Source organism: Dryobates pubescens, chromosome 26 (genome assembly GCF_014839835.1).
Source record: "Dryobates pubescens isolate bDryPub1 chromosome 26, bDryPub1.pri, whole genome shotgun sequence".
Taxonomy (NCBI): domain Eukaryota; kingdom Metazoa; phylum Chordata; class Aves; order Piciformes; family Picidae; genus Dryobates; species Dryobates pubescens.
In genome coordinates, this window is record NC_071637.1 from 16,327,986 (window position 1) to 16,341,801 (window position 13,816).

General features: G+C 66.8%; 2 protein-coding genes across 2 annotated transcripts; both read right to left on the reverse strand.

The window, feature by feature from the left end:
• Positions 1 to 1,999: 1,999 nt before the first annotated feature.
• LOC104301436 (bactericidal permeability-increasing protein-like) lies at positions 2,000 to 6,257 on the reverse strand. The gene is made up of 15 exons (XM_054173502.1): positions 6,098 to 6,257; positions 5,818 to 5,932; positions 5,577 to 5,705; positions 5,327 to 5,482; positions 5,143 to 5,206; positions 4,957 to 5,017; positions 4,689 to 4,780; positions 4,367 to 4,591; positions 4,189 to 4,248; positions 3,336 to 3,503; positions 2,836 to 2,903; positions 2,526 to 2,568; positions 2,290 to 2,353; positions 2,111 to 2,187; positions 2,000 to 2,041 (listed from the first exon to the last, which is right to left on the reverse strand). The coding sequence occupies exons 1-15, from the start codon at positions 6,255 to 6,257 to the stop codon at positions 2,000 to 2,002; spliced, it is 1,524 nt and encodes a 507-aa protein (XP_054029477.1).
• Positions 6,258 to 9,728: 3,471 nt separating this feature from the next.
• Positions 9,729 to 10,736, reverse strand: ID1 (inhibitor of DNA binding 1). Its single transcript, XM_054173408.1, has 2 exons — positions 10,407 to 10,736; positions 9,729 to 10,010 (listed from the first exon to the last, which is right to left on the reverse strand). Exons 1-2 carry the CDS (start codon positions 10,725 to 10,727, stop codon positions 9,969 to 9,971), a joined length of 363 nt encoding a protein of 120 aa, XP_054029383.1. The 5' UTR covers positions 10,728 to 10,736; the 3' UTR covers positions 9,729 to 9,968.
• Between the last annotated feature and the right edge of the window lie 3,080 nt (positions 10,737 to 13,816).

The window sequence follows — 13,816 nt, forward strand, 5'->3', positions numbered from 1 at the left end:
GGCTGGAGGGAAGGGGAAGGAGAAGGGGATGGGGATGGGGAAGGCAAAGGGGAAAAGGGGAAAGGGGAAAAGGGGAAAGGGGAAAAGGGGAAAGGGGAAAAGGGGAAAGGGGAAAAGGGGAAAAGGGGAAAGGGGGAAAAGGGGAAAAGGGGAAAGGGGAAAAGGGGAAAAGGGGAAAAGGGGAAAAGGGGAAAAGGGGAAAAGGGGAAAAGGGGAAAAGGGGAAAAGGGGAAAAGGGGAAAAGGGGAAAAGGGGAAAAGGGGAAAGGGGAAAAGGGGAAAAGGGGAAAGGGGAAAAGGGGAAAGGGGAAAGGGGAAAAGGGGAAAGGGGAAAGGGGAAAGGGGAAAGGGGAAAGGGGAAAGGGGAAAGGGGAAAGGGGAAAGGGGAAAGGGGAAAGGGGAAAGGGGAAAGGGGAAAGGGGAAAGGGGAAAGGGGAAAGGGGAAAGGGGAAAGGGGAAAGGGGAAAGGGGAAAGGGGAAAGGGGAAAGGGGAAAGGGGAAAGGGGAAAGGGGAAAGGGGAAAAGGGGAAAGGGGAAAGGGGAAAGGGGAAAGGGGAAAGGGGAAAGGGGAAAGGGGAAAGGGGAAAAGGGAAAAGGGAAAAGGGGAAAGGGGGAAAGGGAAGGGGGGAAGGGGGGAAGGGGGGAAGGGGGAAAGGGGGAAAGGGGGAAAGGGGGAAAGGGGGAAGGGGGGAAGGGGGGAAGGGGGGAAGGGGGGAAGGGGGGAAGGGGGGAAGGGGGAAGGGGGAAGGAAAAGGGAAAAGGAAAGGGGAAAGGGGGAAAGGAAAGGGGAAAGGGAAAAAGGAAAGGGGAAAGGGGGAAAGGAAAGGGGAAAGGGGAAAAGGAAAGGGGAAAGGGGAAAAGGAAAGGGGAAAGGGGGGAAGGGGGAAAGGAGGGAAAGGGGGGAAGGGGGGAAAGGGACAAGGGGAAAGGGTTAAGGGAACAGGGAAAGGGGATAGTGATGGATCCCTCCTTGGAGGGAGGAGGGAGGGAGGGAGGCAGTGCTGTGCCCAGGGCACCGTTGTGGAGCCATCGCTGCGGGGTTGCTGTTGTGCCAAGGGCAGGGCTGGCTTGGCATGGCACTGCCAGTCCCCATCCTGAGCAGGTCCCTGCCCGGCCCTGCTGCTTTTCACCTTGCCCACTCTGTGTCCTCACCCAGGGGCTGAGGGAGCTCCTCCCTGGGCCGGGGCTGGGGGCTGGGGGCTCAGCACCGCGGGGGTGCCATCCACGGCCGTGCTGGGGGGAGGAGGGAGGGGGCTTGGTGCCGCATCCCCTCTGTGCTCCTGGGGCTGCCTTTTGCCCATCACTGAGCTGGAAACGGGGGAAAGGCCCTCCCAGCACCCCCTGCCCTTCGGAGGGGACTGAATTTGGCCCAGCTTGCCCCCCCGCCCGGGTGGTGCTGAGCTTGCTGCGCTCCCTGCTTGCGGCTCAGCCTCTCCCCCCCCGCCCCCCAGCACGTCCCTTTCGCCCCCTCTAGGGGAGGAGGGCAGCGGCCGGAGCCGTGGGCTGCCGGGAGCCGGCGGGACCCACGGACACGAGCACCATCCCGTGGGCGTCGGGGGAAGCGGCCGAGCCGCCGCGGCCGCGCGATGGCCAGGAGACGGCGGAGGGTTGGGGGTGACACCCCAGGTCCCCGAGAGCCACCGGCGCCCACCCGAGCCCCAGCCCCGGACAGCTGCTCCTCTGCACCCCAGCACAGGGGACAGGACCCCCCGGCCCCAGCATGGCCAAAGTCCCCTGCGGCTGGGGGGGACCCCACGATGTCCCCAGCATGGTGGGGGGGGACCCTGCCTAGGGACCCCACAGACACCCACGGCAGGCTGAGCCACACTGGCAGCTTTAATCCCACCGAGGAACCCACCCCCAGCTGGGGGGGTGCTCAGGAGCTCCCACGAATGAGGGGGGGACACACACAAAGCCAGAGTGGCATCAGCTTGTCCTTGGCTGCTGGTGGGACAGGGACAGGGCTGGGGAGGGGGCGGGGGTCCCACGCAGGGAGTCTCTCATGGCTTGTCCTGCAGGTCCGTGGAGATGAGCACAAAGCCCTGGGGGGAGTCAGGGTGAGAGAGGGCACATGGGGGGCATGAGGGTGAGGGGACAGTGGTGGCACTCACCTCCTGCAGCGAGAGCTGGGGGTCCAGCAGGCTGAGGCCAGGCGGGATGGGCAGGGGGATGCCAGCCTGGAGCCGCCCTGGGGGGGGAGAGCAGGGCCTGAGAGGGGGCAGCCTGGGGGGGGGCAGCTGAGGTCGGGGACTTGGGGACAGGATGGGGACAGGATGGGGACAGCACTCACTGTTAGCCCAAGGGACCCCAAAAAGCCACAGCCCGAACTTCAGGAGGGTCTCCAGCCTCTTCACCTGGGGACAGGACAGGCAGCCCCTGAGCCCAGGCAGCCCCCGAGCCCAGGCAGCCCCCGAGCCCAGGCAGCCATGGCTGAGCCCCCCCCCAGCACCCCCAGGACCCCCCAGAGCAATGCAGAGCCCAGGGCTCCCCGGGGCTGCCTCCCCACCCCCCAGCACAGCCACTCACCTCCACGGGGCCCACCTGTGATGCCACCTGTGTCACACTGAGCCTGCAGGGTGAGAAGAGGGTGAGCCAGGTGTGGGCACAGGGACTGCCCCCTCCCAGGGCACTGCTGGGAGCCCAGCAAATCAGGCCCAGCTGAAAGCCTGCCTGGGTGCCCAGTGCCAGGGCAGCAGGCACAGCCAAGAGCCAGGGCAGGACAGGGGCCGAGCTGGGGGATGAGTGGGGGAGGCAAATGGCCCAAGGTGGGGAACAGGGGCAGCTCCCCAGGTGCCTCCCAGAGAGTGCCAGACCCAGCACGGGGCTGGGGTCTCACCCAGTCAGCTTCACAGTGCCCCCCAGCCTGGTCCTGGTGATCCTTGGCTTCCCAGTCACGTTGGCATCCTGCAGCAAGAAGAGATGTTGGGAAGAGCAGGGCAGTGCCTGCAGCTCTGCACCACCCAGCCTTACCTGGTGCCACCCATTATTGCCCTGCATCACCCAGTGCCACCCAGCATCAACCAGTGCCACCTAGCACTGCGTCAGCATCACCTTGGCATTGCTCAGCATCACCCAGTGCCACGCAGCATCACCCCAGCATCACCCAGTGCCATGCAGCACCACCTCAGCATCAGCCAGTGCCACACAGCATCACCCAGTGCCATGCAGCATCAACCAGTGCCACCTAGCACTGCGTCAGCATCACCTTGGCATTGCTCAGCATCAGCCAGTGCCACGCAGCATCACCCAGTGCCACGCAGCACCACCCAGTGCCACGCAGCACCACCCCAGCATTGCCCAGCACGTCCCTGTGCCATGGCAGCAGCAGGCACTCACGATGTTCAGCAGGAAGGCAGGGACCCTGGTGGCATTGGGCAGCACCACGAAGGCCTCAGCAGAGCCAAAGAGGATGCCCTGCAGGGCGTGGGGGTGGCAGGAGAGCAGGGGCTGCCGGCGTGCCCAGAGCTCCAGCTCCAGGGGCCGGTCTGGGTAGCGCTCCTGCAGCTGGGGGGCACACAGGCCGGGCTGGCACGGAGCCACACCGGCACCGCGGGCACCAGCCCCACCTCCCAGCTGCTTCCCACCGCCCTCCAGAGCCCTCATCCGAGGAGGAGGAGGTGGAACATGATGAGGGCTGCCTGGGGGCAGGCAGGGTGGTCCTGTGCTGCCCAAGTCCCATCCTGCCTTCATCCCATCTTGTATCCCACCCTGCCCCTGTCCCATTTCCCCTTCACCCCAGCCCTTCTGTGCCCCCTCCTGCTTGATCCCATCCCTTGTCCTCTCCCGTTCTACCTCCATGCCATCCCCTGTCCCATCCCACCTGCCTCCTGCCCCTCCCACATCCCAGCCCATGGCCTGTCCTTCTTGCATCCCATTCCACTTCCGTGGCATCCTATGTGCCATCCTACCTGCATCCTGTCCCTCCTACATCCCATTCCACCTCTGTGGCATCCCCTGTCCCATCCCACCTGCATCCTGCCCCTCCCACATCCCCTTCCATGTGGCATCCCTCCTGTGTCCCACCTCTCCTGCATTCTATCCCCTGCTCCTGCATCCCACCCTACCCACGTCCATCCCAAGCTCTGGACCTCCTGCATCCCATCCCATGTCCCACCCTGCCAGTGTCCTGGCCTGCCCCACATCCCACCTGTGTCCCCTTCTCCCTGTGCCCCATGCCCCCCTCACCCACCTGCGGGGAGAGCAGCTTCATGCTCTTGGTCCTCAGCTGGATGGGGAACTGCCGCGGGAGCTGGAAGGCAGCAGAGGGGTCGGGATGGGCACAGGTGGGCACAGGGCCCCCTCGGTGGGACGCCAGGGGGGGCAGTTGGGCCCCACAGCCGTGGCTGGAGCTGTCCCTCTGTCCCTACCATGTCGCTGGAGATCCTCCTGCGCAGGGCCCCAGCCATGAAGTAAGTGAAGGCAGCAGAGTTGGCCACATGCTCAGTGACAGCCAGCAGCAGCATGGGCTCCTGTGCCGCGGCCCCAGCTGTGGGCAGGGCCGTGGGCAGGGCCACGGGCAGGGCCACGGGCAGGGCCACGGGCAGCCCCAAGGAAGGTCTCTGCTGGAACTTGCCCACCGTGAAAAACTCCCCCTGCCGAGACAGGCAGACAGAGGGACACGAGGCTCAGCCAGGTACCCCTGTGCCCACCTTGCCAGAGCCAGCCCAGGGGCGCCCGGGACGACTTTACCTTGAGGGCGACATCCCCGTGCTCTGCCCCGATGGTTGGTGGTCCCAGCAGGGAGTAGTCGATGGCAGCAAAAGGGTCCAGCTGGGTGGACACTGCAGGGACACAGAGGGGGCTGGGGGCAGTTGCACCACCAGCCCCTCCTGCAGCCCTGATTTGAGGGGGCAGACCCCCCCACACACACACAGAGCAAGGTCCTGCAGACCTCCCCGGACCACCCTGTGCTGTCCCCTCCTGCCCCAGCCCTGGCCCCCAGGGTCCCCTCACCCACCAGCCATGTGCTTCAGGGCAGCCTCCAGCCTGTGGACGCCCCTGCGGAGCTCAGAGCAGAGCTGGAAGCAGAGCAGAGCATCAGCGAGCCCGGGGCTGGGGGTCCCCAAGCCGCTCCCCGAGCCTGCCACGGTGGGGGGGAGAGGGAAAACCTCCACAGCCCACGGCACAGGGACCAAGCACTCACCATCCTGTTCAGCTCCTGCCGCAGGGCGCTCTGCACCAGCGGTGCCAGCAGGTTGTAGAGCCAGCTGCGGGGCAGAGCAGGGTCCTCACGTCACCCCGGGGTGCCCCACAGCCTCCCCTGGCCAGGGGCACCTGAGAGCCCCCGTGTGCCAGGGGCAGGGGGGGAATAGGGGTCCCGGCATCACCTGTACCCATGGCGAAACTGCATGTTCAGGTCGGTGCCGCGGGCATCGCAGCTGGCACTCCACACCCTGGGGCGGCCACCGCCGTCGGCACCCACCCCCAGCACGGTCACCACGGCCAGGTCACCTACCAGCAGCTCGACGGAGCCCTTGTCCTGGCTGGGGACAGAGCGGGTGAGCACGGGGGACGGCTTCAAGCCACCCTGAGCCACCCGTGTGCCCCTCTCGGTGCCCGCCGCGGGCGAGCACTCACAGGGCACCCAGCCGGGCTCCCCAGTCGGCGCTGAGGCGGAGGCGGCCGCGCTGCACCCTCAGCTTCACCCCCACGTCCTCAGCGAAGTCCAAGCTGGAGTCGTTCAGCTGCAGCTCCTGGATGTGGATCCTGCAGGGCACAGGCAGGCCGGGCTCAGGGCTGCGCCTGGCAGGGCTGGGGGCAGCGCTGGGGGCAGCGCTGGGGGCAGCGCTGGGGGCAGCGCTGGGGGCAGGGACCTTACCGGGGCACCTCATAGGAGAGCGTCCCCAGCAGCGGGATGTGGTGGGAGCCGCTCAGGTTCAGCTCATGCTCCTTCTGCAGCAGCGACTGCAGCAGCTCCAGCCCGAAACGCCGACCTGGGCAGAGCCAGGGGTCAGAGGCGGGCACCAGGAAGGGTTGGGGTGCCAGGGGGGGTGAGCAGCCAGGTCCAGGACACCCCTTCCACCCCCCCCAGTCCGGGCATCGCCCCCCTCCGGGCCCTGCCCAGTTCCCCACTGGATGGCCGGGGGTGCAAAGCTCACCAAACTCCAGCGTCCTGCGAGTCAGCCAGGCCTTGATGCCAGGGTTGGTGCCCGCGGTGGGCACGCAGGCAGTCAGCAGGAGCAGCAGGAGGCAGAGCCGTGTCGTCCGTTGTGTGCCCTGGGGACGGCGCTGGGACCTGGAGGCTGGCACAGTGGGCATGGCTGTGGGCTGCCCGAGCACCCTGGGCACCCCATCCACCTGCACCAGGGCTTATATTGGGCACAGGGAGCCCGGGGGCGTCCTGCACACGTGCTGGGGCCACCGCGGTGCCCCTGCCACCGAATGCCCAGCCTTGCCCAACGGGTGACTCAAAGGGGAAGCCACTTCCCCTGGCCTTCCCCACTCGTGGCCACCGTGGGAGCAGAGGAAGGAAGGCTCCCACGCCACCTCACTGCTGTACCCTGCCTGGGGGGGTCCCAGGGAGCTGGGGGCATCAGCCAGGGCTCCCCAGGGGGTGCCTGTGGCTGGCATGCAGGGACTCGTGGCTGGCATGTGGGGACAAGCAAGGAGCCAGCTGGGCCAGACCCCAAAGGGCTTTGGCTGTGCCCATCCTGGGGGTGACAGAGGAGTCAGGGTCCCAAGGGGCTTTGGCTGTGCCCAGCCTGGGGGTGACAGAGGAGTCAGGGTCCCAAGGGGCTCTGGCTGTGCCCATCCTGGGGGTGACAGAGGAGTCAGGGTCCCAAGGGGCTTTGGCTGTGCCCAGCCTGGGGTGACAGAGGAGTCAGGGTCCCAAGGGGCTTTGGCTGTGCCCAGCCTGGGGGTGACAGAGGAGTGGGGGTCACAGTGAGTCAGTGCCAGGGCGGGGTGGGGCTGCACAGCAAGGGCAGGGCTTGACCCACTTCTCCCAGGGAGCAGCAGCTGCCCCCTCCTTGGGGGAGACCCTGCGTGGGGCCACCTGAACCTCAGTGGGGGTGAGGATGGCCAGGACACAGTGGCAGCCCCAAGGGCCCTGGGGTGACAGGAAGGTCAGAACAGGAACAGAACTGTGCAGTGCCCCCCAGAAAGCCCCAGGTGCAGGGGAAGACCAACCCCATGTTCCCAACCCCACTGCCCCTGGGACTCTCCCCCGGTGGGGGTGGCCTCTCCAGCTGGGTGGTGCCACAGGCTGTGGCTGCCAGAGGGCCAGCTGCCCACCAGGACCCAGCCTGAGGACAGCACTGGGGATGCTTCCAGGGGGACCAGGGCCCCATTCCAGCACGAGGAGGAGACACAGTGCCCACGGCCAACCTCACTGCAGGGACCACAGCCCCATGCAATGGACCTTACAGACCCCTCACAAGCAGCTGCCCCCTTGCCAGGGACCCCGAGTGCCACCAGTGATAGCCACAATGGCCACAATGCCCATCAGTGTCCCCAAGGCCAGCCCTGCCCCCAGCCCCGTGCCCACCACAGCCCCTCCATCCCCCGGAGCAAACCTCACCGTGGCCACCAGTGCCCTGTGCCATGGCAGCTGTGGGTCCCGCCGTGGGTGCCATCTCCTCCGTGTCCCCAGGGCTGTCAGAGGCAGGGAGCAGCAGGGACTGGCTCTTGCCACCACTGTCCACCCCAGGGTGGCCAGGCTGGTCAGACCAGGATGTCACTTGGCTCCCAGGTCCCTAATCCCTTCCGGGATGAATCAGGTCGCAGGAACACAAAAGAGCTGATGGGGCACAGATGCCCTCGGGGCTGGGCCCTGCTTGGGGCTCCCCAGAGCATCCCAGCAGGTGCCAGGTGCTGCCAGCCCTGCTCCACACAACACCTTCCCCTGCTTACCCACCACCCTGGCAGTGCCAGGCCCTGGGGCAAGGCTGCATCACCTCCTCATGCCCTGATGGATGGTAGCCAGGGCTGTATGGCAAGGGCTCAGGCATGGGGAACACAGGGCTTGGGCAGAAGGCCAGGGCAGAGACTTGGGGACACACATTGGCACCCAGGGAGTCAGGGCAGAGACTTGAGGACAAACACTGGCACCCAGGGAGCCTGGGCAGAGACTTGGGGACACACTGGCACCCACAGGGAGTCGCTTTTCCCATAGCTCCAGCTGGAGTTCCTGTTGGCAGCGACCAGGCAAGGGTGGCACTTGGAAGCATGGCACAGCTGTGGCTGCTGCACGGGGTGCGGGGGGGAAAAGAACCCCAGGACCCTCCCTGCCACTCCTAGCCCCAGAAGAGCTCTCAGCCCCCCAGCTGCTCCTGTGCAAGGGGCACTCTGAGCTCCTGCAGGGTCGCGGTTCAGGCTGGTCCATGCAGTGCGAGCAGGCACCGGGAGAGGGACCCACGGCACCGGCACTGCCGTGCTCCGGGACCGGGAGGGAGCCGGCAGCTGCCGCGGCAATGAAGGGCACCAGGAGATGATAGGAGGGACAGCAGTGGGGATAATAGAGGAGAGCAGGGGGCGATGGAGGCGACTGATTCAATGCCAGATGCACCACCAGGGCTGATAGGACACCTTTGTCCGTCCATAGAGGTCTGGGGCCCACAGACCCCCCCAGCTGTCCCCTGCTGCTGTGTCACAGCCAGAACAAGGCCATGTCCTGGCTCCCCAAGTCACCTGCCCATTCTCAGCACCCTGCCAGGGGGAGCTGCTGGGCTGGGAAGCCACGAGTGGGCACACACGGGCACAGACACACAAGAGCCGCGACTGTGCCAACAAACAAGCCAACACTGGCGCCAAGGCACACAGCCCACAGCCAGGGCAGCCCCTGCAGGGCAGGAAGAGCCCAAGTGGCTGGGGCAGCAGGAGTACCCCCCAGGGCACCCCAGTTTGCCCTCACCAGGCTCATGAACATCTGCTGTGGGAGGCATTGTGTCCCCAGAGGGCATGCTCAGGTCAGCTGCTGCCTGGGGCACCCCGAGACCACGGGAGTTGCACAACCTCTGATGCAATTTCCTCCACCCAAAAAGCTTCTCCAGGCCTGGCCCCGCTGGCAGGGGGTGAGCTCAAACCGCAGCACGGGGCATGCCAGGGCTTACACCAACTTTCCCTTGGGGCACCACCCCGGGGCTCACATCTGCTCTCCCTCAGGGCAGCAGAACACAAGCGGCCCCTAAGGCATCACCCTCAGCCCACAGCTGCCTGCACCCCAAGCCTCAGCCCTGACCTAGGGGCAGAAGCCCCAAGAACGCCACGCAGTGGGGGTGGCTCTGCTGAGGAATGGGGCAAAGACAAACCCTCGAGGTAAAGTCACCACTGCCCAGGGAGACCAGGACCCACACACACTCCATCTGGGCACAGGGCTCCCAGTACTACCTACTCCTTGTCATGGTCCCAGCCGAGTGACTGCCCAGGTGGGACACACCCCAGTGCTGCAGAAATCGGGGTGCAGTCCCTGACACCCCCACGTCTGAGCCCAAGGGGGAAGTACAGGACTCTGTGGGGACACAGAGCTGTGACAAGCCACCTGCAGACCCCAGCACACCCTGCCCCCACCACAGCAGGACACTGGCAGGGGCAACTGGGACCCACCTGTGGAACACTCCCTCGCCGGCACCACTACAGGGATGCAGCCTCAGTATCCCACAGCAAACCCTCCCAGCCCGCAGTGCTCCACACCTCCCTCCTCCAGTTTCATGCTTCCTGGGGGGGAACGTGCCCAGGGCTTAGCCCATCCCGAAGCCCCCCCGGGGGTAGGAATTGGAGCCGTGCTGGTCATCAGGGCTTGTTTAATAACAAAACTCCAGCTATTGTAGAACAATATTCGGCAGCATCATTGTAATATACAATACGGGGAATGCTCTCAGCAATCTGAGAAGGATACGGCCCGCGGCCCCCCGACAGCTTCTCCCGGGCGGGGAGCAGCTGCCGGCCCCAGCTGTGCCCCGGGACTCCCGGGATACAGAAAAGCCGCGGTGCTCCGGGGGTCCCGGGGCTGTTGAAGGGTCCGGAGTGGTCTCAGCGGCACAGGATCCGGTCAGCAGCCGGGATGCACGGAGCCTGCAGAAAACAGAAGGGAAGCGGCTGGTCAGGACGGGTCCTGGGGATGGAAGGAGACTCTCGGGGACGGGACAGTACGGTGCGGAGCGGAAGGGCACGGTGCAGCCCGGCAGGAGAACCGGACCGGGCTGTTGATAGGGGTCTACACCCACTTCGACAGGGTCTCGGGGATCTAACAGACAGAAGAGAGCCGGGGAGGAGGAAGACCGGGGACGCCGGCGTGAAAGCGGGACGAGGTCGGTGCCGGACAATCCACACCCACCGCAGAGGGATCTCGAGGATAGAAGAGGACAGGAGGGACACCCCGGGAAGGGAACAGCGCGGTGCAGAGCGAAAAGAGAATCCGGTACAGAGAGGCAGAACAGGACCAGGCCGGTAGCGGGGTTCCACACTCACCTCAGGGGTGTCACCGGTGGCGACGGGACGGGGGGGCCCGCGCTGCAGAGCCAGCTGGAGGTCCCAAATGTAGTCAATGACGTGCTGCAGCAACTCCACCTTGGAGACCCTCCCGTGCCGTGGCAGCGTGGGCACCAGCGCCCGCAGCCGCGAGTAGCAGCCTTTCATGTCGTACAGCAGCGCGGCAGCCGCCTGCTCCGCCGCTCCCGGGGACACTCCTGGGCCCGGTCCGCAACGAGCGGCCTCCCCGGGCCTCACCGCCTTCAAGGAACCGCCGGGACCCGCGGTCAACGGCGAAGGAGCGGCGGCGGCAACCTTCATGGCGAGGAAAAGAGCAGCGACGGAGAGAGGACCAGCGGCAGGACCCTGCGAGCGAACAGCGCAGCCCGCGCCCCGCCGCGCCAATTATAGAGCGCTGCCGGCGGGGGAGGCGGGGCCAGGGGAAGAGCCGCCGCCAATGGCTGCGCAGCAGGGGTGCGGCCGGCCCCTCCCACTCCATTCCCCAGCTCCGGGCGGTCAGCGCCTTAAAGGGGCAGCGGCGGGGAGCGGGCCGGAGAGGTTGGGGGGGGCGACACACATAGCAGGGGTGCGGCGGGGTCGTGGGCACCGTCTACCCCGACGCTTCTCCGGCATTAACGGAGGATCCCGGTGGCGGGGTCCGCGCAGCTCCGCTCGCCCCTAACTTCCTCCCCTTAGGCCCCCCGGTTACTCCCCCTCCGCGCAGCCCCCTCGGCCTCCCGCTGCCCCCCCGCCCCCTCCCCGCTCTCCGGCGGCTCAGACCTGCAGACGCCAGGCCTGTGACGTCACCCATTCATAAAACCCCGCGCGCTGTCAGCGCGGCGCCGCGCGGGCGGTGCCCATGGCGACGGGGGCGGGGCTGAGGGGGGACACCGCACACCTGCAACCCAGCCCGGGCACCGGGGGCACCGGGGGCACCGGGGGCACCGGGAGCTCTGCGGGGACACGGGGGGGGCGACACTGCACGCAGGGGCACCGGGGGCACCGGGAGCTCTGCGGGGACACGGGGGGGGCGACACTGCACACAGGGGCACCGGGAGCTCTGCGGGGACACGCGGGGGGCGACACTGCACACAGGGGCACGGGGGGCACCGGGAGCTCTGCGGGGACACGGGGGGGGGCGACACTGCACACAGGGGCACCGGGGGCACCGGGAGCTCTGCGGGGACACGGGGGGGGCGACACTGCACACAGGGGCACGGGGGGCACCGGGAGCTCTGCGGGGACACGGGGGGGGGGGCGACACTGCACGCAGGGGCACCGGGGGCACCGGGAACTCTGCGGGGACACGCGGGGGGCGACACTGCACACAGGGGCACGGGGGGCACCGGGAGCTCTGTGGGGACACGGGGGGGGCGACACTGCACACAGGGACACGGGGGGCACCGGGAGCTCTGCGGGGACACGCTGGGGGCGACACTGCACACAGGGACACGGGGGGTACCAGGAGCTCTGCAGGGACACGGGGGGGACCGACATTACACATAGGGACATCGAGGGCGCTGGGACCCGCCACGGGGACACTGAGGCACAGAGACCCCCACAGCAATACAGGGACACAGGCAGCACTGCGACCCTCGTGGGCATACGGGCATCCCCGTGGGGCCTCAGAGACAGGTATCCCCACTGCAGTCAGGCACATGGATGTGAGGGTATGGGTACACGTGGAGCCATGCACACACATGTGGATGCACACAGGTGAGGACATGCACAAACACAGAGAGCTGAAGGCCTCCCCTCCTCCTCCTCCTCGGGTGGGCAGCAAGCCTGGAGACTACAGATGGGCTTTAACCCTGCCAGGCTGGCTGGAGAGAGCTGCATCCCTCTGTCCCTCCATCTCTCCATCCTTCTGTCCCTCCACACCCTGTCCCTCTCCTCCCCATCCCTCTGTCCGTTCACCCCTCTGTCCCTCCATTCCCCCATCCCCCTGTCCCACCTCCCCGTGTGCCCCCATCCCACTGCGGTGGCGGTTCCCAGGGTGGGCACGACGCCGGGGTCACCCCCTCCATTCAGGGCTCGCCGGAGGGCCTGGCGCTGCCCGGTTCCCACCGTGGCTCTCAAAGCTGCTAATTAGCCCCCATCTGGCAGCGGTGGCCGTGCCGCGGCGGGGAGGCTGGGGACATTGTGCACAGGAATGTCATTCAGCGCTGCTGGCCGGCCCGGTGCCGCCAGCTGTGCCGCCAACAATGCGCTACGGCCACCACGGGCTGGCCCTCGCCCCCCAGTGGGCACACTGCCCGCAAGCCCCCCAGCACCGGGGCCACCCCGGGTGACGTGGGCACACGGTGCCACACGGTGGGTGCCAGGATGCACATGGCACAGACACCCCCTGGGAACTGGGGGTGCTGAGCCTGGAGAAAAGGAGGCTGAGGGGAGGCTGCACCTCAAATCCTGGCTTCAGTTTTGGGGCTCTCATTCCCAGAAGGACATCAAGGAGTTGGAGAAGGGCAGCAAAGCTGGGGAAGGGTCTGCAGACCAGGGCTGGGGAGGAGCAGCTGAAGGAAGGGGGAGAGGAGGAGGTTGAGGGGAGACTGAGGCTCTCTACAGCTCCCTGGAAGGAGGCTGGAGCCGGGTGGGGGTTGGTTTCTTCTCCCAAGGAATAATCAAGAGGACAAGAGGAAATGGCCTCAGGTTGTCCCTGGGAAGGTTTAGGTTGGCCATGAGGAACAATTTCTTTCCCCAAAGGATTGTCCAGGCCTGGCCCAGGCTGCTCAGGGCAGTGGTGGAGTCCCCATCCCGGGAGGGGCTTCAAAGCCTTGGAGCTGTGGTGCTGAGGGCCATGGTTTGGTGGTGCCCTGGCAGTGCTGGGGTAAGGTTTGGGCTCCATGATCTTAAAGAACTCTTCCAACCACAACCGTTCTGTGATCCTCCAGCTCGGTGTCCCCAGGCACCCTCACCCCAGCCCCTCTGCGTGTCAGGGGCTGGCAGCGTGGCCCTGGGAGGCTGCCGTGGGCGCAGCTGGGCTGTGTCCCGGCACGCCAGGCTGGGCAGCGGCCGCGGTGTCCGGCAAGACTGATCGCTTCATTTCCATCTCAATTCTGGGAACGGGGCGGGCGGCGCGGTAACAGCGGCCGGGGCCATATGGCGCTGGCGGGGAGCGGGGGGGCTCAGCCCGGCCAGGGGGGTGGCTGCTTTGCGCTGAGCTGGGGTTGCCCGGCAGCCGAGGACATCAAAGCCCCCCGGCCACCCCCCACCCCCACCCCGCTGGGACCACACAGGGCACGGCCACGCCAAGCTGGTGAGGGGCCGCCGGGGGCTGCTTGAGCTGCGGTGGGAATGGTGGCTGGACAGTGCCCCAGCTTTGGCAGTGCCCAGCTCTGACAGAACAGAGCCCTGGCAGTACCCCCACACCACCCCCTGAAGCACCCAGCTCTGACTGACCCAGCATCCAG

Excerpts from the sequence above, each read along its gene's own strand:
- LOC104301436 (XM_054173502.1), bottom strand. The coding sequence starts at position 6,257 with ATGCCCACTGTGCCAGCCTCCAGGTCCCAGCGCCGTCCCCAGGGCACA. Across the intron at positions 5,018-5,142 it reads GGCAGGAGCTGAACAGGATG|CTCTGCTCTGAGCTCCGCAG; the intron begins GTGAGTGCTTGG and ends CTCTGCTTCCAG. Across the intron at positions 4,249-4,366 it reads GGAGGATCTCCAGCGACATG|CTCCCGCGGCAGTTCCCCAT; the intron begins GTAGGGACAGAG and ends GCTGCCTTCCAG.
- ID1 (XM_054173408.1), bottom strand. The coding sequence starts at position 10,727 with ATGAAGGTTGCCGCCGCCGCTCCTTCGCCGTTGACCGCGGGTCCCGGC. Across the intron at positions 10,011-10,406 it reads CCACCGGTGACACCCCTGAG|GCTCCGTGCATCCCGGCTGC; the intron begins GTGAGTGTGGAA and ends TGTTTTCTGCAG.